A 24682-nucleotide genomic window follows, 5' to 3' on the forward strand; every position below is an offset into this window, starting at 1 on the left:
GTCAAATCGTGGGTTTCCCCAACCATGAAGGCTACTCACTACCGTTCTCACAACTGTCTATCAAACATTCACCATGCCAAAAACATAAATGTGTACATATTTGACTGATAATACTTCAGTGTTTGCAATAAAACACGGTAACAATATTTAATAAAGTTTTAATTTGTAAAACGCCACGTTCCATTCTTCGTTGTTTCCGGGTTCTATTCAATGTTTCCTATCGCGATTTAATATGAAGATATATGTGTTTAAAATCACAAATTATTTGTTTGCAGAGTAGTGTAAATTAAAACAAATTTTTCAACATAATATTTATTTTTAATAAATCATTTGAATGAAAAAACCGGCCTCGGTGGCGTCGTGGTTAGGTCATCGGTCAACAGGCTGGTAGGTACTGGGTTCGGATCCCAGTCGAGGCATGGGATTTGTAATCCAGATACCGACTCCAAACCCTGAGTGAGTGCTCCGCAAGGCTCAATGGGTAGGTGTAAACCACTTGCACCGACCAGTGATCCATAACTGGTTCAACAAAGGCCATGGTTTGTGCTATCCTGCCTGTGGGAAGCGCAAATAAAATATCCCTTGCTGATAATCGGAAAGAGTAGCCCATGAAGTGGCGACAGTGGGTTTCCTCTCAAAATCTGTGTGGTCCTTAACCATATGTCTGACGCCATATAACCGTAAATAAAATGTGTTGAGTGCGTCGTTAAATAAAACATTTCTTTCTTTCTTTCTTTCTTTGAATGAAAAAAAAAACCCTGACCCAAACAAAAATTATTACGGTTACGGTAACACAAATACATATTATATAGAGCAATCAATAACATACGTATAATTACACCGATAAATATTAAATCTTTAAAATATAACAAATAAATAGGAAATTTAAAATATTAAATACATTGTTTTTTGTTGTTAATTGTATTTCTGTTTTTTTACATGTAAGTAGAAATATATCAATGCTTTTTCATGCACAGATACATGAAATTAGAAATCATAGTGCTATATATTTTTGCAGTATTTATAAGTTGATGGTGCAATGACGTATTAGACTGCTTACAAATGTGCTACAGATTTTGATTGAAATTGTCTCCAATACATCGTCGCGGATGTAAAACAAAACCATTTATATGTTTTGTTTTGTTTTACAGAAGTCAACAACACGTTTTGTTACAACCCAATTCAGTATAACAAATGGCTCTTAAGAACCATAGCATGAAGGCAAAATGGTTTATATCCATGTTTTAGTTCTTAAATGTTATTTCTCACAATGAATCGGTTTGTAACGAAATAACTACTGAAACTCCCCAGAGGTACTAGGTTTTCTTATTTCAGCAACGATAAGCATTTCATTATGTTTTTCATTTTATGGAAACGTGTTTTGTTTGCTCTTTCTTTCTTTTTTCAGCCTGCGTGCGTGGACTATGGGGTCAGTCTTGTAGTAACAAATGTGGTCATTGTAAAGGATCTTCCTGTGATAAACAGACTGGAATTTGTCAATGTCAAACTGGATGGGCTCCGCCGAGGTGTACATGTAAGTATTGAGTATTGCTAATGTTATTACTACACATGTTGGATACACTTAGCGTGGATCTCACAACGGCTAACATGTAGAATGCACGTTTCTTATATCCCATCTGGTAAATAATGCATTTATGCCAAATAAAATATGTATTATCAGCAATAGCTCAACTTGTATTAAAACAGTGTGCCACAAATACAGTCATGGAACATGGCTCAGATAACACAGTACGCACCATTTGATGACAAGACATGTTTGTATGTATTAAAATATGTCATTGCTAAATCTATCCAGGAATGTTTACTAATATTCTCCATTGAAACTGGCATATGGAAAAATACAAAATACCTTTTCCGTAATTAAAACTGAGGAGATGGACATTGCTGTGTAATTAAGATATGTATACATGTATATTAAGCACATGCCGGTGCATACTCTTTCCAATGATTGATGCTGTATTTTTATAAGTTTGGAACGTTTGCTTTGTTCTAACATAATGTGCAAATGCGAGTCTATTCAATTTAGGCAAACTTTTATTTTTCAAATCCCAGCCTGTTCCGATGGACTATGGGGTCAGACATGCAGCAACAACTGTGGCCATTGTATTGGATATGTATGTGATAGACAGTCTGGGGATTGCCCGTGTAAGACTGGGTGGGCTCCACCGAGATGTGCATGTAAGTGATGACTAATAATGTTGTATGATAGATACTTCACAGACTAAAATAATCCTTCATATGTGTCCATGTGGGACACGACTAATCCACCCGAGGGTACATAATGTGTTGTCAGGGACGAATGAATGAATGAATGAATGAATGTTTAACGACACCCCAGTACGAACAATACATCGGCTATTGGGTGTCAAACTATGGTGGCATCATATTATGTACCCGAGGGTGGAATAGCCCTGTCCCACATGGATATATAATGAAGGATTATTTTTCTCCCATCCAGTAGATGAAAAACAAGAATTTTGGGAAAACGTGAAAAACCTACATTTTTTTAATTTTATCTTACAATAAAATAATCATAACCATTGAAACGATCGTACCCAAAAATGGTTTATAGTCAATGCATATACCGAAAATGATTGTATAATTGCATTATGACAGCAGGTTTCCTTGTTGTTGTTTTATGAAATATAAACATCATTTCTTGCGTTATTTTGCCGTTTACGTGACGTCACCCAATGTTAATATCAGCTCAAGCAACAGAAGTCACGTGGTCATGCAAGACTGATTTATTCCCCATGGGCTGACGTCATGGAATACGCCTGTCGTGCATGGCTTGGGATGGGAGAAAAAATATATAATTGTGAGAGATCTGATCTGACATATACAGTTTATCAATCAGGTAACATATGTATAGTGTATGAGTGGGCATTGCGGTCTATGCAAACGTATTTTGATATCATGTACCTGCTTATTGTTTAACTTGCTTATATCATGTGTGCATACTACATTCGTTCCAATGTTTAAAAAAAATATGCAGAAGATTTTAACTTCAACTCTCAAACAGCATGCTATTAATGAACGACTTATACACACTAAATAGGTTTTGCTAAACTTAAACGTACACGTAATGTGTCCATGTAATTCTAGGCAGTTACTATACCAATTATACAAATGAATTAATGTAACAAGGCAACTATACCGAAAACCAGTGCAATATATTGGACACACTCTGAACATGTTATTTTAATAAAAGTGTTTACTTTCCCAGCCTTCTGTTGAAGTTTGTCGAGGTATTTGGTATTTCTGCTGATTTGTGCTTGATAAATGTATTTACACCTGAAATAAAATATCATTAACAACGCGGAATACAGCAGCTATTATAACTATAATATTGCGTGCATGTGTGTGTGCGAGTGTATTTCTGTGCAAGTGTGTGTGAATGTATGCGTATTGTTAGTAATATGTTTATCTTGTACAGTGTGTGCAGATTTGTGGTATGGTGAAAACTGCGACAAGACGTGCAACTGCAGGGACAGAACTGAAATTTGTAACAAGAGAGGAGGTCAATGCACAGCTTGTCCAGATGGGTGGATTGGAACAGCGTGCGATCGTAAGTTACCTCAAGTCGTAGAGTGTAAATATGAAATTAGTTATACATTTTATCAGTCAGGTAACATATTTATAGCATATGTTTATGATTGAACATTGGGGTCTATGCCAAAGTATTTTGATGTCATCTAGCTGTTCATTGTTTAGTAAAACATATTTCTATTTTGCTTCAGTCAGGATACGAATGCAAATTGGGCATCAATCTGAAACAATAAATAAATAGAATACATAAATACATAATAGTTTATGTTCACATAGATCTGTGTTGTTTGTCATGTCAATTAGCCGTATTTGTAGTTAAATGCAACATTTCAATAATAATATAAAAAAGTTAATAAACGGAAGAATATGGTGTTATATTGATTCGCAAAGCCAACAAGTTATGTTGATATTTATGAATAGTAATATGACTAGTGCTACACTCCTTTCGAGAAAAAACATGTCTAAAATTGCCCGTGCATACGGGCGTAATAGTAAAAGCAGTTTATCTGAATTTAGAAGCGCTGTCTAACATTTTATTTTACACAGAGTGTGTTGATGGGAAATATGGAGAACACTGTAATCAGACTTGCAATAACTGCAGAAACTTACAATGTGATCGTTTGACTGGATCTTGTCTTGGTGGATGTGCTGCTGGGTTTACGAGACCTGAAACTGGCTGTACAGAGAAACGTATGTAAATATACCATGTATCAATTGTGCCTATACTATGCATATAACTCATTTCAAGCACACAGTATAACTTGACATCTGGCAACGTCACTGTGATCTCATAAACAATTGGTTTGCACTTCACTAGGACAAATGTATTAACTTGAAATCTGGCAACGTCACTGTGATCTCATAAACAATTGGTTGCATTTCACTAGGACCATTGTATATAACTTGAAATCTGGCAACGTCACATAACTGTGATCTCATAAACAATTGGATGCATTTCACTAGGACCATTGCGATTTGCTGCAACTGCAGTGTTTATAATTGGACATTTCTATTTGGACACTAGCTATTTCTATTTGGACACTGGCTATTTCTATTTGGACACTGCATATTCATATTTGGACACTGGCTATTTCTATTTGGACACTGCATATTTATGTTTTCTCACATTAGAAACAAATGCATCGCCTTGGTATATATTGGACCTTTCGTATACAGCTATGCCAGTTTCCATAAAACAAATACAAATAACATATGTTATTTTTCATATTCCAGTTCTGTCAGATACACAAAACCACACCGCTGGTACCACGATCATCGCCCTAGCCATTTCGACAGGAGTATCTATCGCTTTACTTGTTGTAATCACCAGTGTTTCAGTATGGTAAATATATAGCTTAAATTGTTAAACTTGACTTATTCATTCTGTAATTAGTTAACTGAAATAAACAATCTTGCATCACTAGTGTTCTTCATAAACAAAATACTTCAAAACTGTAGAATGACAGGTGACAAGGGCTATTGATAATAGACGCAAACGAATTTGGTAGAAATATATATGTTTGTGTAAGTGAAACATAAATGATGGGAAGGCAACACTGAGTTTTAACTGCTAGTTGATGATTTATTTCATTTTATGTCCACTTGCTAATATAACTGCCGTTTTACTAATATCGATATAGAAGTCAAATTTCGTATAATTAGCATTATAACGTTCAAACTAGTAGGTTCAATTTTAGAAAGCTATAAAATAATTATACCGAATAGTTGATGTATTGACATAATACATTTGTATTGCAGGTACTTCAGACGTCTCAAGGCGAGAACAAGACATGAGGAACGAGATAGTTCTAAAACAAAGGAGATGACGACGATCCAAGCACATGGTCACGGGTACCAAAATGTTGCAGCACAAAATAATGATTCCAGAAATGAAGCCGATAACGTAACAAACACAGGTGAGCCATCTGGCCCGGGGAATTATAGCACCCCATCCCTGTCACACGACCAGGCAAACTATCAGCAGAATCCAGAAGATGGTGGTATCGAGAGCGCTTACGTTAACGTAAAACAACATAATGAGATGAATGAATATGAAAAACTGGATGCATCTACAGACACCACTTCACAGAATGTTTACGAAAAAATGACTGATATATAATGCTATTTTGTACTCGATAAGTATGTATAGATACTGCATGCGTACATGTAGGAGTGTATATACATAGTATGCATTATTGATATACTTTACTATTGCTCCTTGTACGTACAACTTGTAAATTTGACATGTCCTTATTTTATTTTATTTTATTTTATCTTCTATTCCTACGAACTGCATGCTTTGCTAAATAAATAATGCTATACACCAATGTTAGTTTATGCAGTTTTCTTTGAAATCTGATAAAACATATGTATGACAAATTGTTGTACAATTATATATGTTACAAAGCTATGGTTAGACAGTAAACACATTAGTAACGGTCTTTACCAATGGCGTTACGATGTCTCTGTACCATGCGAAAAAATAACTGATATATAATGTTATTTTGTACATACTCGACAAGTAAATCTGTTCATAATACTGAGCTGTACGTATTCAGTTAATGTTGGCCTGGCTACGTGTAATTGTATACTGCTGTACGTGCATTGCCGTGCACTATTACCTACATATGCTTCACGTTATATGTTATATATTGTGGATACTTGACATATAATTACTAGATATGTTCACCATTTTCAAATAACAGAATCTGTTCTTGTTGCACCTTAGAGCACACACAGTTGTTTTAGCGTATATTTGGTACAGTGCCATAAGTTAAAAATAGAAACTATATTATTACCAAAACTCCAATGTGTAAATTAATTCAGCTGCTGCCCATGGAAATATAGACGCAGATGATTAGGCACTGTACGTGTACTATTACATATATCAGATGTATAAATACTACATGCGTATATACATATTATGAATTATTGATATACTTTACTCTTGATGCTTGTACATGCAACTTGTACATTTTAATTTATTGTATTTTATCTCCTATTCCTACAAATTGCATGCTTGGATAAATAGATAATGCCATACACCAATCTTAGTTTATGCAGTTTTCTTTAAAATCTGATAAAACATTTGTATGATAATTATATATGTTACAAAGCTATGGTTAGACAGTAATCAGTAACGGCCATATATGAAGTTTGGATTTCCATTATTGTAGGACAGATTACATACATATATATATATATATATATATATATATATATATATATATATATATATATATATATATATATATATATATATATATATATATGTATACACACACACACACACACACACACACACACACACACACACAAATATACACATACATCATTGCAATTGCAATTAAGAACTGTTTTCGATGACAATATATTGTTTTAATTTCTTCACCGTCCCTACCAGTGCCCTACATCTGATACATTACATGTGTGGCATGTACTGTCCTGCCCCTGAACAAGTTCATAAGCCATCTTCCTTGTTGATAAAAATAGCCTATGTGGCGGCAGGGGATTTTGTCTTTTGCCATCTATCAACCAAATACTAGGCACCAAGAGCCGTTAAAAGGTGCTGGACGTAACTATATTGAGTTCTGTGGTGATCAATGTGCCGAAACAAATTGAACAGGTGCATACGTCTTTACAAAATAAAAATAAAACAATAAAAAAAACACCCAACGCTATATTGTTTTTAAATATATCCTTAATTACCGACAGTAAGATACGACTCTCTTTCGAACGATAATTTACTTGGCATTAAGTTAAATACACTGTGTACTTGACTAGCTAAAAGTAAGTTGATGTTATGCTCTATCACGTATGAATGTCTGTATCCGGCAATATTATGGATACGAGTCGTATGCTAGAACGGAATAGGGAGCGGGTTCAGCGAATGGATGTTTAAAGTGTTTAAAAAAAATAATATTGCTAATATTAGTGGTGTTACTATTATTATCATTATCATTATTATTATTATTATTATTATTATTATTAGTAGTAGTAGTAGTAGTAGTAGTAGTAGTAGTAGTAGTAGTAGTAGTAGTATATTTGTATGTGCTATTGTTATTGTTATTATATTATACATGTTGCTGTTATTATTATTATTATTATGATCATCATCATCATCGATATTATCAAAATCAGCATTATTATTATTATTATTATTATTATTATTATTATTGTATTGATTATGTTCTTGTACGCCTCTGTACTTGTATATGACGGTTAATATCGTTTGTCTTCATTTATTTTTGTGCAATATAGATACAGCATGCCGTGCATTTAGGTCAGCTATAGTTACCCCGATACTCCTTAATAATACAGTTACAAACCGACTGTTGCTGTAAATATACAAATAGTATTTGTATCTCTAGTCGAGTTGCGTGTCATTCAAGTATCTATCTTCCTGGTTGTCAGAACAAAACACATAAAAATGTCGGCGGTATAAAGATTGAACGCTTTCATTTGAAATGTGTCTAAGGAGTGGTGTTTTTGTTAATATTTAAAATAATAAATACCCAAACATTTATTTTGACTTTGCAATTATTGCAAAAATGGCTGCTTTCAGCAAAATCAATGGACAAATAGATAAATAAGCAAAATGAAAAAAAATTAAAATAAAATATCTTTGAAAATGTTTTTTTATTGACTCTTTCAAATAAATAAACACAAATATGTTTTTAATTAACTGTTGTCGGCATATGTCAACTTTCAATAACAAACTATACACAATTATTAAACTCAAATATAAGTTTAAAAAATACATTAAAATTTAGAATTCTGCATTTAATTTATACTAACGTTAAAGGCGCAAAGCATATTTTTAACCCGTAAAAAATGGACACTAAGTTTAGTTAATTTACAAACCTGAACTCTTTGGATAACGTTAAAATACAGAGAAAGAAGAATCTGTGACGTTAAAAAGGGAAATACCCTTAACAATAGAGTAGAACTCGAATCAACCTTTCAGACGCACGTGCGTTTTTGAAAATATGACAGATGCATTGTTTGGTATTAGAAACGCCAGAATGATCAGTAACACTTCGGTTCTACGGAAATGGAAAATCTAAAGAATACAATATAACTTAAATGCTATCCGTCTCTCTCTCTCTCTGTCTCTCTCTCTCTCTCTCTCTCTCTCTCTCTCTCTCTGTGTCTCTCTGTGTCTCTCTGTCTCTCCGTCTCTCTCTCTCTCTCTCTCTCTCTCTCTCTCTCTCTCTCTCTGTCTCTCTCTCTCTCTCTCTCTCTCTCTCTCTCTCTCTCTCTCTCTCTCTCTCTCTCTCTCTCTGTGTATCTCTCTCTCTCTGTGTCTCTGTCTGTCTCTCTATCTCTCTCTCTCTCTCTCTCTCTCTCTCTCTCTCTCTCTCTCTCTCTCTCTCTCTCTCTCTCTCTCTCTCTCTCTCTCTGTTGTAGTGTTTAAAAACTAGCAATGAGAAATATAAATAAGTCATGATGGCATCTCCATTAAAATGTGGCGGGAGAGACCGAAAAGGATCATGAGTGTCGTGAAATTTGATAATTCTCATTCATGTATGTAGATGCTAGCGTTCCACGATATCGGATATACATGGGTTTTTTTTTAATAACAGTAGGTAATGACATTTTAACGTATTGCCTATGATGTACATTTTATGAGGTGAAAATATCGACTCGTGATGTTATCTCGCGATCTGTAGTACTGCAGTTAGCGTTTTGGGGATTTTTGTTTTGTGAACAACATATTTCCACGAATTGCGAAGCAATGATTATAAATATGTTTTTACACATCACGAGTTGACAAAAATATCGCCTTCGAAAAAAACACATCCTGAAATGGTCTGGTTATTATATTATCGTTCCTAATGCTTACGGGGTCCGGGGACATGCTGTCCCGTAAAATGTTTTAAAACTACATGGCTTTAAACGCCATTTCCTGGCATATGAATCGCAAAATTAGCCATTTTTAAACAACATTTTAAAAACTATTTTAAGGATTGTTTTACATAGTATTTTACCCCAAGAATGGTTTTACTTAGATCGGAAATGCATTTGATTGGGTGGTATTAAATGCCTTTTCCTTGGCATTTGAATTGCAGAATTAGTCATTTTTTAACAACAATTTTAAAACTATTTAAGGACTATTTTAGATAGTACTTTACTCGAAGAATGTTTTCATCATGATGGCCTGTGTGGGGTGGGGGTGGGGGTGGGGGTGGGGTGTGTGAGGTGGGGGGGGGGAGTGTGGGTGTGAAGCGGCAACGATCAGGGTCCGAGACGTGTAGGGGGTCCGTGGGTATGACCTTCTGTGATCATTTTAATATTGAATGGTGAGCGACAGCGATCTGCAGTAACAACGCTGTCTGCAATAACTGCATTAAAGCGTCGCAGTTGCTGCCGCTATCTGTTATAGAGTGCAACATATGTAGTAGCTGAGAAGGGAATTTGAACCGTCATCTGCTATGTTTGCCGCTATCTGTTGTCTATGTGGGACATCAGGCCACCATGTGTTGTGAGGATAACTAGACAATCAGACATTTGCGCAATGTAAGGAACCTAGATTACGTAACAATATTTAACATATATGTGGGGAAATGTAAGATCGCTACAGTTTAGGTATGTGCCCATGTTAGCGTGCCTGAACCTTCCGTGGACATAAGCACGAAAATAGCGTTCAAAGAAGTAACACGATTTTATAAGAACATTGCTTTGCCCGCATCCGAATGTAATGCATTTTAGTGATGAAATTATATTAAGGTTCAAACATGCCGTCATGAGCATGGAACTCTGCTTACTAGGATACCGTGTCCAAAACTGCTACTGATAAATGTGTCGCTTTATCCTGCTCAAGCACGCACACACACACACTGCTACTTTTATCGCCGTGTTAAACTTTATAAATTAAACGCTCTCACACATACAGAACAGCTCATACCACCGTAGTTGAAACACATGTATTGGTCATGAAGAACTAGTCTGAGTATTTGGCTTACATATACTTACCACTAAACATAGTGATGCACACATTCTGGGTTAGAGCACGTGCATTGGGAAATAAAATCCATACCTGACAACATAAAACCCGTTAGCTAAGTTTGACCGATACTTGGCGTACACTGGTTATTTAATTTGGTTGATATAACTGATGGTGAACTGATTCATTATGCGCACGGTATCTCATTCATTTCAACATTATTTTCGTGCTTATATCTAATGAAGGTTCACGCACGCTATAATGGGCGCATACCTCAGCTGTATGATATATCTGCCCAGAACAGTAGCTAGTGCTAGTAAGAGAAAGAAAGAAGTGTTTTATTTAACGACGCACTCAACACATTTTAATTACGGTTATATGGCGTCAGACATATGGTTAAGGACCACACAGATGTTGAGAGGAAACCCGCTGTCGCCACTACATGGGCTACTCTACAGATTAGCAGCAAAGGATATTTCATTTGCTCTTCCCACAGGCAGGATAGCACAAACCATGGCCTTTGTCGAACCAGTTATGGATCACTTGTCGGTGCAAGTGGTTTACACCTACCCATTGAGCCTTGCGGAGTGCTAGTAAGAGAGCAGGTAGGTGTGGTCGCCTGACATCTGTCCATTAAGTCCTTACAAACTCGCTCCGGTTTGAGAGCCGATATCGGGATACGAACCCAGTACCTACCAGACTGAAGTCCGATGGCTTAGACTGCACTATCTAGGCCGGTTATAAGCACGATATATATATATATATATATATATATATATATATATATATATATATATATATATATAAGCTGGCACTGCTGACGTGTATTGGTTGAGGTGTTAGTTTTATGGATGACAGATATTCGATTGATGAGCGCCATGGTTTTGTTGTGTTTTATTTCGCATCTTTCACTTTATAACAGATCTCGTTCAGTTGCAGAGATGCGATATTTCATTCAATGAACAAAAATCCCCAAAACGCTAACTGCAGTACTACAGATCGCGAGATATTATCTACACCTAGGCTACAAAAGTTTATAATTTTTGTAATATATAGCGGCTGCAACTGCAACGCCAAATGTAGTTACTGCAGATAGCTGTCGCGCAAATGGCTTTAAACATGCCATTTTCAGACAGTTGATTATTTTTTTTGAGATTTACAACCTAAAAATTACTATTTAAAAGAGTTAAATTACCCTTAGATCTTAATTAATAAATTGTGAATGTTAGCGTTGAGCGCTGTCAATGCCGCTGCGGTTCTTTTTTTTTGCGTGCATGGAAGGGAAATGTCGTCTGGAGGTAGACAGTAGGTACGAGCGCAGGTTTTCATTTCAATACCCACTCGATTGTGTGTCGATACTACAGCGGCATGATGTCACATCACACATTTAGCTCAGCTATAGATACACTCGAGATGTCATACACATTGAAAAAAGACAAACACACCGCCTCTTTTATCGTGCAGTCGGGTTCCGCTCCTTTCAAGTGTTAAACTCCCTGGTTGCCACAACAAACTCAACAGTCACCACGAAAATGTCGGCTTTACGAAGTTTGAAGGTTTGATTTTGCATTGTGGTTGCATTCTCTTCTTCAGATGGATGTACAACTTCAAGGTAGATACGTTTGAATAGGTATATTTTTACTGATTATTTACATCATCACTGATGATCTATGATTAGATATTTCCAATTTAATTTTAAGAAGTGCTAACTAATAGTTCATAATCATTACGACAAGAATATGAATGAATGAATTAATTAATTAATAAATCAATGAATAAATGAATGAATGAATGAATGGATTATGAATGCATGAACGATGGATGAATGAATGAATGAACGAATGAACGAATGGATGAATGAATCAATGAATGACTGACTGGCTCAATTAATGAAATAATCAATGAATGAATGCATGTTTAATGACACCCCGGGACAAACATACACATTGGGTGTCAGAAAAAGGTAAGTATATGGAAATATGATTTATACAATGACGCAAAACCACAGTGTACAGAGCTGTGGGGAAAATATAATACACTACAGATAATAAGGTAGAAATGTTTTCAGGGCGGAACGTAGCCCAGTGGCAAAGTGCTCGCCTGGTGTGCGGTCGTTGTAGGATCGACCCCCGTCGGTGGGCCCATTGGGTTGTTTCTCGATCTAACCAGTGAGTGAATGTACAACGATGACTTGTCAGAATTATGTATTGTATTATTGCGATAAATAATCACGTTACTATTTTACGATAACAACTGAATTGCGAAGATATATGTGGCACTCATACCGGCCTCTGTAGCAAAGTGGTCAATAATTGAATGATTGAATGAATGAATGAATGGACTAATGGATGGATGAATGAATGGATGTATGAATGGATGGATGAATGGATGAATTAATGGATGGATGGATGGATGGATGGATGAATGAATGGATGAAAGGATAAATGAATGAATTAATGAATCAATCAATCAATCAATTCACGAATGTTTAGCGACCCCACAGCAGGAAGCATACATTGGCTATTGGGTGTCAATCTATGGTAAAGGCAAACAAATGAAGTGATGATCTACATCAATATAAAACTTCAACAGTTATATTAAAACACAGTGTAAAGAACTGTGCAAAAATACAAATATCACAGATAAATACAATGCTGTTCGTCGAAACAATGACTTGTTACCGACGAATACTTGTATACTCACCTTTAACGTCCCTACCCTTCCCCAATCTGTGAAAGCTGGTTACGTTAATAGTCTTGTTGAACCCTTTATTTCAAACCCATTGCGTTGCCTGAAATGCCAGAGGTGAAACATTTACATGTTCTCGTTGTGGTCTGTTTGACCATGACAAAAAGACGTGAAAGAACGATATACTTTGTCTCAATTGCAAGGGCACCATTATGAATACTCGGAGAGTGTCCGCAGTGGAAGCTGGAAAAACGAGTTCAACAGGTAAAGGTAAAAAATGAACTGTCCTCCATGGTGGTGGAGAAAGCAACACCGACATTGGCTGACAAGTCGTATGCAGCTGCAGCTGCTGCCAAAGTCGCAACTAAAAGTGTTGCAGTCAACGCAGACCTAACCTGGCATTGTGATGAAGCCAAGTACAAGACATTGTCCGATATTGCGGAGGTGCAAACAAAATACACCCCAGAAAAAGGAAACTGAAACACTCCCTAAGACAGGCAATGACACAGAGAAATCTCCAAAGAAATCTACAGAAATACCGTCTGGTAGGCTGAAAAAGATCGAACTACGTTCGGTCGCGATCAGCAATATCTATGAAACTTTGGCTGGTATCGGTGATGATGATATGGAGATTTCATCTCCAGATCACCGACGATAATAAAGACCACCAGCAAAGCCAAAGATAAAACCTATACTTCCTCCCGATGAAAAATAGAGTTATCCAGTAGAACTGTCTAGGGCTTAGGCCCAATTTTGATGAATTAAGTCTTCTAATTCACAATTATAATCCTCTTGCAGTGTGTCTTCAGAAACCCTTCCTGAAGGATACTGACAGTCATAATATCTACCATAAATGTCAAGAAACCGAAAATAGAGCGTCTTGGGGGCGTTTCCATTATTGTAAATGAATACATTCCCCAGAGTAAAGTCATAGCAAAGTCAAATTTACAAGTTGTGGCTGTAAAGGTTACGGCTCATAAAACTAATTCTCTACTTTCAGTTTATTAACCCCTCGAAACAAGTTTATCCCTAGGGACTTTCAAGGTCTTCTTGATCAACTATTATCATGGGAGATTTTAATGTTCACCACACGTTGCGGGTATGCGCTGACATAAATACTAGAGGTAAATAATTAGAAAAGTTAATTCTAAAAAATTACAAATCTATTTACTGATAAAAGTCATACATTCTTTCATCCTGCAAGTGGTTCTTTCACATCCACCGATCTAACCCTTTGTAGTCCGTCACTTTTTCTTGATTTAGCCTGGAAAGTGTGTCCAGACCCTTGTGGCAGTGACCACTTTCGAATTATTTTGGAGAATGATGGACCTCCATCACTTAAACGGGCTCAGAGATGGAAGTTGACAGGGGCAAACTGGCATCAGTTTCGGCATCCATGCAACGAACTGCCATGATTGGTGCCGATGATCCCATGTCTTTGTTCACCTCTATCTTGAAAGATATTGCAGAGGAAACTATTCCTAAGACTTCGGCAGTACCGGAGCGTTTCAATAAACCATGGTTCAATGAGACATGCAAAGATGCAATCAAAGAGCGAAACGGGACCCTCGAGAGGTTCAAAAGCGAACCTACCGAACATAACCTGAATATTTTTCGCATTGCTCGGGCAAAGGCTCGTAAAGCTATCAGACAGAGAAATCATCTTGGAGAAATTATGTCTCCAAGCTGAGTTATCAGACATCTGTGAAATCTGTCTGGAACAGGATACGTAAAATCAAGGGAAAATAATCCAATAATACAGTTCCCCATTTGTCTGTCAATGACACGGATGTGACGTCTCATCGTGACATTGCCAATGCATTGGCAGACGATTTACCTCATAACTCTTCTATCACATCCGTCAGAAATAAACTTGAAAAGCAACATATTAACTTTCCATCTGAAAATGCTGAAGTATACAACATACACTTCTCTTTGGAAGAGTTGAAGGACGCTCATGATACTTCAGTAGGACCAGATGAAATACATTATCAACTCTTAAAGCACTTACCTGAATCATCCTTAATGGTTCTATTAAATGTTTTTAACAAAATCGTGATTTCTGGTGAATTTCCTACTGATTGGAGAAAAGCCATTGTCATTCCTATTCCTAAGCCTGGTGAGGATCCAACAAATCCTACCAGTTATCGCCCTATTGCTTTGACAAGTTGCATCTGTAAAACCATGGAAAGAATGATCAACCATAGACTTGTCTGGTATCTTGCTTCCCACAAATTGCTTACTAACGTGCAATGTGTGTTCAGGTCTAGACGTTGGACGGTCGATCATATTGTTAGATTTGAAACGTTTTGTAGGGATGCTTCCATCCATAACCAGCATTTGGTATCTGTCGTCTTTGACCTGTAGAAAGCTTATGATACCACGTGGAAGTATGGCATTTTGAAAGACCTTCATGACATGGGCTTAAGAGGCCATATGCCTGACTATTACATATTTCTTACAGAATTGGTCTTTCAAGGTACGGGTGGGATCTACGTTATCCGAATCCCACTCCCAACAGATGGGTGTGCCTCGAGGTAGCATCATGTCAGTGACTTTATTTTCGTGTTTAAAACCTAGCGTTGATAACTCTTTATATGTCGACGATTTTCAGATTTGCTACAGGTCGTCCAGTATGAGTATCACTGAACGTCAGCTGCAGCTTTGTATGACTAAACTTCAACAATGGGCAACTAACAATTGATTTCGATTCTCAACGTCAAAAACCATCTGTATGCATATCTGCCAGAAAAGAGGTCACGATTTAGATCCTCAGCTGTTTCTGAACAAAAATCCGGTCCTGGTCGTGGAGGAGACCAACTTTCTGAGGATTATTTTTGACAGGAAGCTATCTTTTGTTCCTCATTTACAGTATGTTAAATCGAAGGCCTGAAGGCCCTCAATATCTTAAAAGTTATTGGTAAGACTGAATGTGGAGCAGATCGAAGGATTATCCTCCGACTTTATAGATCTTTAGTTAGGTCTAAACTCGACTATGGGTGCATTGTGTGTGAGTCAACACAACAATCTTAAATATACATAAATCATATTTTCATATACTTACCAATTGTGACACCAAGTATTTTTGTGCTGGGGTGTGCGTTCATTCATTGTGTCCAGCGTTGAGAAAACCCCCCACAAAAAAACGTTAAGCACTAGTTTATTTTTATGTAATGATTTCCAACTTGACGTCATTCACGTTTGACCTCATTTCCGTTCAAAAAGTCACCGCATCACGTATCCTTATGCCAATTGAATATGGAGTAATGGCTGTCTGGAATTAAAGTTGCCTATACAATTTACAAAAACACGTTAGCTAATGTTGAAAGAAATGACATAACATTTATAAATTAACCTATTTTTATTAATTAGTATTCACATCTGAAATGTTTACCATTTGCAAACAACATGAACTCTTCAACCTTTGCCTTAATACAACAGGAGGACCTGATTTTCTTTTAAGTTTATTCAACCATGGCAAATTTAGACGTCATAAGAAATATTTGCTAAACTTTCGTTGAGTATATAATGAATTGCATTAAACTACCATTTTATTACAAGTTTAACACTGAAACCAGAAAGACGTAAACGCAAACGGTTGAAACTTCGTGACGTCATTTTGTGTGTTTTGCCAAATCGTGATGACGTCATATTTAGTACCGCTAAGGTGATTGGTTTGTTGGCTTCAAATCGTCCAAAAGTAGTGTACATTAAACTAATGTATAATAATTTCTCAGTGAGATTTTATGATTTTGTAGTGCCTTCTGGAATAATAAATTATGAATAAAAACAGAGGCTCGCATACTACAATCTGTATTCGTAATATATCATACTGATGATATCAAAACACAGTCTGGTAATAAGCTATGTAATATATGTATATACGTTACTTTTCGAAATGTTTAATATCCACTTTTTTGTCATTTTGCAAAACAAACCCCACCAAAAACCCCAAACAACAACCTGTTTGGGTTTTTCTGGTCACTTATACATTCAACTTTTAAGCATGTGTTGCTGGATATTGGGGTCCGTATTGCACTACGCCGTGTAGCACGACATGTAGAGAATCTTCATGTAACAAACAGGACGGAAGATGTCAGTGTACGTATTGGTTATTGTTACAGTAAAAGTAATGTTTGTGCAATTGTTTAGTACAATACAAGTTGTAGAAAAAATGGGGCATAATAGTTGTGGGCTTTGTGTCTTATGGGTGAACAGAAGTCCTAGTAGCCCAGGAGCCAGGTCGATGTATCTATGTCGGGGACTCAGGAATGTTTGAACATTGATTGGTATGCACACGTGTGTAGATTTCAGATCTAGAACTCTTACTTACCTAAACATGTACGTTAAATGTATATTTACATACTTTTTAATAGTACGTCAAAGTCAATTTTTTGTCGATGTGCTGATATCCAGCAGCAATAGTCCACAGGACATGTAACAAATTTTAGTTACAGGGGAGATTAAAGTCTTTAAAAGACTGATTTATCATGTTTGACCGTTAAACGTTCCATTTTCATAATTGGTCAATTTAAGCAGTATTTTGAATGTCAAATAAATGTCATTGTTTCTGAATATATAATATGCTGTAAGTTTTATTTCGTTCAGCCAATATTGATCAATACTGATTACATTCTTACTCTGGTTAAGAAACATGTCCATTGCCCATTTGGTAGGTGTGCTTCCAGATCGAAAATTTCAGGACCAGATCGAAAATTTTGCCAAAGGACGAGATTGTTTAAAGAAACAGTTAAATCCACCCTTTGGGGCATAGTATGTCAGAAATGGGTACCCATTCTTATTGAAGTCTATGCAAGGCATGGTTATGGTGAGGGTATGTATGGTTTGTGGTGAGTGTAGGTACCCCGGCGAAATTGGCCTACAAAGGTTAATATTGGAGGTCATTTACGGTCATGTAGATTCACATTACGGCAAAGTAAGGGTTTTTTTTTTACATTTTTCCTATCTTTGAGGGTAGGACCTTTTACACATATGCTATGGGGTTCAACTTTCGTAAATATGATTACATGTATCAGATCATTCATTATGATATGCATACACACCATGGGGAACTGTGAGTTTGTCTACACATGTTTAAATATATAGCTTTTAAAACATTAAGTGTTATTAAAGGTTTACGTTTGGTTATTAAATTTATGTAACTGATCAGTGTATATTTCAATTTGCATGTAAACTATGGGAAATCTGGAAACAAAAATGCATTTATTTTACCATATGCATTTCGTGTGACCCATCCTTCTAGATGCTGATAAAATGTCTTGTAATAACTACTGTAGGTAGATTACTGGCTAAACAATGCATATAAACTGGCATGGTATTGAATTGTTCCATATGCATGGAGGCAAATGTTTGTATATACTTCATAGTGTGATAACTTTAATCCTACATGATCAACTGGGACAATGTTTGTGGAATGTCAGGTCAACTGATAATTTGTAGAACTGACCTTTTCTCTTACCTTTCACATTTGATCGCCATTCTCCTATCTATGCATATAACAAACTAACTGCAACTGATTTGTCAACATAATTTTGCGAACGATTGATGGTTCCATCAGAAGGAAAACAATCTTTGACTCGTATGTTGTAAAATATTCTACAAAGCCACCAATAAAACGTAAATGAGTGGCATTCCCTTGACACAAGTGTGGTTCCAGTGGTTCATTAATTATTAATGAAACCAACAGTTCCCTTGCCATTCTTAAAGAGTGGAACTGTTGTGGACCTCTTGAGTTGGCTGATGAATATGTTTGTCGCGTGTATAATGCTAGTGAATCATATGACGGGTTTGATGGTCAGGTTAAGGAATTAAACAAAAACAAATAGAAAAATAGAATACTTCCATCTAACAAGGATGCCACGGCGCTTATATTTGTACAACGTCAAATTCAATCATATTGTGCGTATTCTGTGTGAAACGTTTATGAGGCAAATAAGAAGCACGTTGTTGTATAGCCGTTTTAGTATACCAATAGAGCGGATTCTCAACCACACCGTCATTGTTATGGATACTGATAGCTAATCATAGTGGGACGGATTTACAAAGCCTGTTTATGTCTTACGTGCATGCGACTTGATACATTTTCAACGCTTGAACAAAAGGTGTCCTTGTAAAATCGGTCCTATGTGATTCGGTAACAGTACTAATCGTTTAGCCAGTTCTTTAGATTAGTATTATTATTTAAATTATATACTAGTATTAGCCGCAGAATGTATTATGTGTAGCAACCATTTTTAATCGTCAAAAGCAGGGAGCAAATTGCTGTGGCGTCACACTACACACTTAAAGCTGTGACTTATCCGTCTAGCATCATATGTAGCATGTTGCTTTCTCTATCTTTTTCCCCCAGCCTGTGCTGAACGATATTGGGGTTTGCATTGCAGACAGAGCTGTAACAATAATTGTCAAGGAACGACCTGCGACAAAGGAACCGGAAGTTGTCGTTGTATGTTTTGGCTGCGTTTATGTGACTCATTCCCATTAATACAATCCTAGCAGTTCCCGAAACAGATTAGGTTGTTGAAATGCAGACAGATAATTCAACACGTTTCATAATGTAAATCTCACATAGACAACACGTTGTTATAGTTAGTTACTTTATCCCTTGACAGCCATTTTGCAGCTTGTGTTTTTTTATTACTGGGCAAATTAAACAGATAACTTGTTGATTAAGCATCGATCATGCTCAAAGTACTGTTATCAAGTAGAGGGGGGAAAAATAGAAATGAAAATTAACCGAATCTAGTCTACTGGAATTTACTCGTTATATTTTGGACCTCCCCAAGCCAGGGAATAGTGTGGGTACTTCTTTTCAAACTGCTAATCACTGACATAAAGATAAAAAGTACTCCCACCTGTTAACACTCCTTCCAAACGTCCTGACCGTAAGGCAGTACCGTTCATCGCCAAATGGTCAACTGAATCTCAACTAACACCAATAACTAATTCACCACATATACCTACCTACCCGCCAACATACATACATGCATACATGCATACATGCATACATACATACATAAATTAATAGAATCTATCACCGTTGTGTAGACAAGGCAATTCCAACCCGATTGACAAAATGCTTTTGGGTGGGGTTTTTGTGTGAGGGCCGAAGTTTACCGAGTTGGAATTGTCTTATCTATACCACACAACGGTGATTGATTATTTTTCTTGCCCACTTAGTTACAAAGCTACATACGATTTGCTTATTGTAGAACGATTCGTAAGCATTTCACCTACAAACTCATTTAATCATACGCGGAAAAATATAGTCCACCTTGTGCAACGACATACAACTGTACCAACTTAACAATAAATATAAAGTTGAAAATATTAACTTTTAAAAATATTTTTAAAAAAATGATACAACGTGAAATGGCTACCATAATTTTGAAAACCATGAGTTATGACGTCAATTGTTGTAAAACATGACTTATGACGTCACGCGTATGTATAAATCGTCCAGCACCGGGGTGCTAGACTAATATAATGTACCATCGCTGTGAGGTATAGCTAAGGCAATTCCCACCCGAGGAACAAAATGTTTATCGAGGCCTTACAAAAACATTTCGTCCCGAGGGTTGGAATTGCCTAATCTATACCTCACAACTATGACTGATTCCTTTTCTTGCCCATTTAATTTCAGTAAGAAAACATTAATTTTGTAAGCGACGGTTTGTTTATTGTAGAACGAGTCGTAAACATTTTACTTACAAACTTATTTAATCAGACGCGGGGAAAATATAGTACACCTCATGCAACGATATAAAAATGTAACAACTTACCAATAAATATAAAGTTGAAAATAGTAATTTCTTTAAATATTTTTTAAACAATGATACTACGTGAAATGGCAAACATAATTCTGAAAACCATGAGTTATGACGTTAATCGTTGTACAGCATGAGCTATGACGCCACGCGTATGTAGAAATCGTTTAGCCCTCAGATCAGACAGATTTATAACTAGCCCTATGGTCAGACACATTTTACTAGCAACGTACAAAAGCTTGATACGCCTGTCCAGTGGGCAAGACAACTTTATCTAGCACAGTTTAAAATATCTTGGTTGTGTGTCTCTCTCTATCTGTGTGTGTGTGTGTGTGTGTGTGTGTGTGTGTGTGTGTGTGTGTGTGTGTGTGTGTGTGCGTGCGTGTGTGTGTGTGTGTTCGGTTTACAGGTCGCACATTTTGGGAGATGGTATTTGCTCATATGCATTTAAGCATGTCGCTATCATTATAGCAGTGCGACCCCTCACCTATTACTCATAGGTCTATTTGAACATCTACACTTAATCCATCATTTAAAAATAGAGCTGCATTAATATTAGATATAGCCAATATATTCTAATACCATTTCAATATTTAGTATTTGACGTGATTTGCATTGAAAAAATTCACTGCGGGAAATAGATACCAATATGTTTGCACAATTGTACCTAAAACTGTAATTCAATAGACAATGATTAATAAGTCGATGTACTCAAAGAAACAAACTTGATATCTAATCTGGATACAAATTTAGTTGAAAACAGGCAACATGCTCGATTTTAGTTTTTTAACATGTTCTCTCGAATTACATCTTGAACTTTGGACAGGGAGGTAACTCCACTTAGATAAAACATTCCCGCCAATTCCCAAATACCACGTGCGCATCCCTATCATGTAATATTGTATGCCAATGCTATTAAACACGAATCTGATATACTACAGTTTATTATGATTTTAAATTATTCAATCCATTTACGTAGTCATGGAATATAGTAATGCAAGCTAGTAGACGTGATAACCGCGAGTCAAACATTATGAACCGTTACCTGTCGTTTTCGATAATTAATATAGTGACATAATATGAACATTGGATGTATATGCATCCTTTGAATCAATCATGAATGTATTAGCTTATGTGGTCTTTTAGTTGCATGTATGCAACCGCATGATACGTATCTATACATCTCGGTAACGCCCACCCTGTTGAACACCGCTGGCAATGTCCTGCAGTTGTATTACAGTCTCCAGTCTCGCAAGGACCACACTCCTCACACGATGTACCCGAATAACCATCACTACAAGACGAAACATTCGCAGAGTAGACGACAAATTGATAAGCAACGATCAATGACAACCGAAACGAAACACATTATAGTCCAAGACCCCGTGATAAGACGCGGTCTTAACGCAAATATCACCTCAAGTGCATACAGTAGTTCCGCACACAAGGCGATTGAGAACTATCTATACATTGAATAAGTGTCACAAGACGGTTAACGTGGGTTTATTTGTCCATGTTCCATATGACCGGTGCTACAGATATATCCAGCCTCACAATGACCACACTTCTCACAAGATGTACCCCAAAAGCCATCTCTGCAAGCTGGAAAATACTACATAGTAGATACCACAATGTAACTGAATGTTTGGGATATTAGCACAAGCACATGCAGAGTAGCTATACCCCCACTATAGAGTATATCGATCACATTATTGCATCATCTAAGAAGGCCGTCAAACTACGCAGTAGTGGATGATGCAAGATGATGAAACATGTGACGTCACGAAAGCCACCCCTCATGAATAGTTCTGAAACTGATGCAATCTGTCCAACCTTCTAAATGGGTGTGGTCTTCGGTCAATGAACCAGTGTACCAAATGTTAGAGAAATATGTGTTATGTTGTTTTTGAATAGATATAAAAAGAGAACGATACATTCATATTTATACATACACATCGCGCGCGTGCGCACACACTCACGTACTTTTCAAGATACAATACCTCTTTAAGTATAACCATATAATACATGTTTAATCCACTCCTCAATACTGTTTATCACAGTACTTGTCAAACACTACCGCATAAATAATTAAAGCAACATGCAATTGAAACATCTGGACGGGTTCACGTTATGGTGCAAACGTTCCATGAGGGTCTCAAATGGAGAGAGTGATTATATACAACGTTTATATAAGCTGAACGGGTCGAGTTTCATGATATTCATTACTGCTTGACGTTCCGGCCCTAATTCCTGCTCACTTGAAGAATTTCCGAAATGATGTACAGGGTTAGACTGAAACCGGATACAAACACTTACGTTTGAACTCTAAATGTGATACACAAAAACAAAACAAAAAACAGAAGTAATTCTGAAGGAAAGAGAAAACACACACATACACACACACGCACACACACACACACACCGGCATCGGTGGCGTCGTGGTTAGGCCATCGGTCTACAGGCTGGTAGGTACTGGGTTCGGATCCCAGTCGAGGCATAGGATTTTTAATCCAGATACCGACTCCAAACCCTGAGTGAGTGCTCCGCAATGCTCAATGGGTAGATGTAAACCACCGACCAGTGATCCATAACTGGTTCAACAAAGGCCATGGTTTGTGCTATCCTCCTTGTGGGAAGCGCAAATAAAATATCCCTTGCTGCCTGTCGTAAAAGAGTAGCCTATGTGGCGACAGCGGGTTTCCTCTAAAAAAAACAGTGTCAGAATGACCATATGTTTGACGTCCAATAGCCGATGATAAGATAAAAAATCAATGTGCTCTAGTGGCGTCGTTAAATAAAACAAACTTTACTTTTACACACACGCACGCACACACACACACACACACACACACACACACACACACACACACACACACACACACAATTACAGACATACGTTAACAATTAAGATAATCGCCATACTTTATCAAATCTATTTTAAATACAGATTAAATATTTTTGCGTGCAAATTCATTAATTTTATTTGAGAAACACATTTGTTCGTTATCCAGAAGCTCAAATCACATCGTGAAGTAGAGATTTACATTATTAAGCATACATACAAGTATCCTTTAGTACTTTTGTTGTTGATACATTTATATTTGTTTTCATGTCAGAGATGGAAGAAATACACCCTGAACGTTCAGCTTTACTTTTAAGACATCATTAAAGTTTTAATGAACATAGGACATGACTGCGCAGTACGTTAACTTAAATAGTCATTGAAATAAAAATTATGTTTTGTTTGTTTCGGATTGTAACGCTAGGTGGCGGCGGCGGAGGCGGTAAGCGAGGCCCAACGGACGCTGCGTGGCAGGACGGAGGTTGCGGTGGCGGCGCGCGACGCGGAAGGTGCTGTACGTAGGGGGCGGCGAGGAGGTGCTGCGGGGCGGTGATTTGCTACGATCAGCCGAGAGTGTCTGGGCGTTCATTAAAAACGTCAATCGGTGTCAAGAACTGGTCCACGACCTCCAAGATATTAAAAAGGAATTATTTACGGTCCTAGGTAACACTAGGACGTCAATTACAAAAAGAATAGCGACATCAGACAAACGTGTAAATATGCATGTCACATGGGATGGCGTCTATATTAATAGGTTAAAGATGTAGCAATAGGTTAGGACCATTTAGAAACGTGAACGAACAATTTCTGGATGGACGCAGTATAGAATTAATTAACAATTTATCTTCG

The 24682-nt window shown here is 36.8% G+C and overlaps 1 protein-coding gene across 2 annotated transcripts in view; it reads left to right on the forward strand.

The window, feature by feature from the left end:
• Positions 1–5897, forward strand: part of LOC121370770 (protein draper-like) — a 35574-nt gene extending 29677 nt beyond the window's left edge. For both annotated transcript variants that reach the window (XM_041496227.1, XM_041496235.1), the window contains 6 exons: positions 1409–1534; positions 2074–2199; positions 3458–3589; positions 4117–4260; positions 4804–4912; positions 5329–5897. In XM_041496227.1, the coding sequence (XP_041352161.1) occupies positions 1409–1534; positions 2074–2199; positions 3458–3589; positions 4117–4260; positions 4804–4912; positions 5329–5689 (998 nt within the window). In that variant the 3' untranslated portion in view covers positions 5690–5897. The remainder of the gene's footprint in view (positions 1–1408; positions 1535–2073; positions 2200–3457; positions 3590–4116; positions 4261–4803; positions 4913–5328) is intronic.
• The last annotated feature ends 18785 nt before the right edge of the window (positions 5898–24682 follow it).

The sequence above is a fragment of the Gigantopelta aegis genome, chromosome 1 (genome assembly GCF_016097555.1).
Source record: "Gigantopelta aegis isolate Gae_Host chromosome 1, Gae_host_genome, whole genome shotgun sequence".
In the NCBI taxonomy this organism is placed as follows: domain Eukaryota; kingdom Metazoa; phylum Mollusca; class Gastropoda; order Neomphalida; family Peltospiridae; genus Gigantopelta; species Gigantopelta aegis.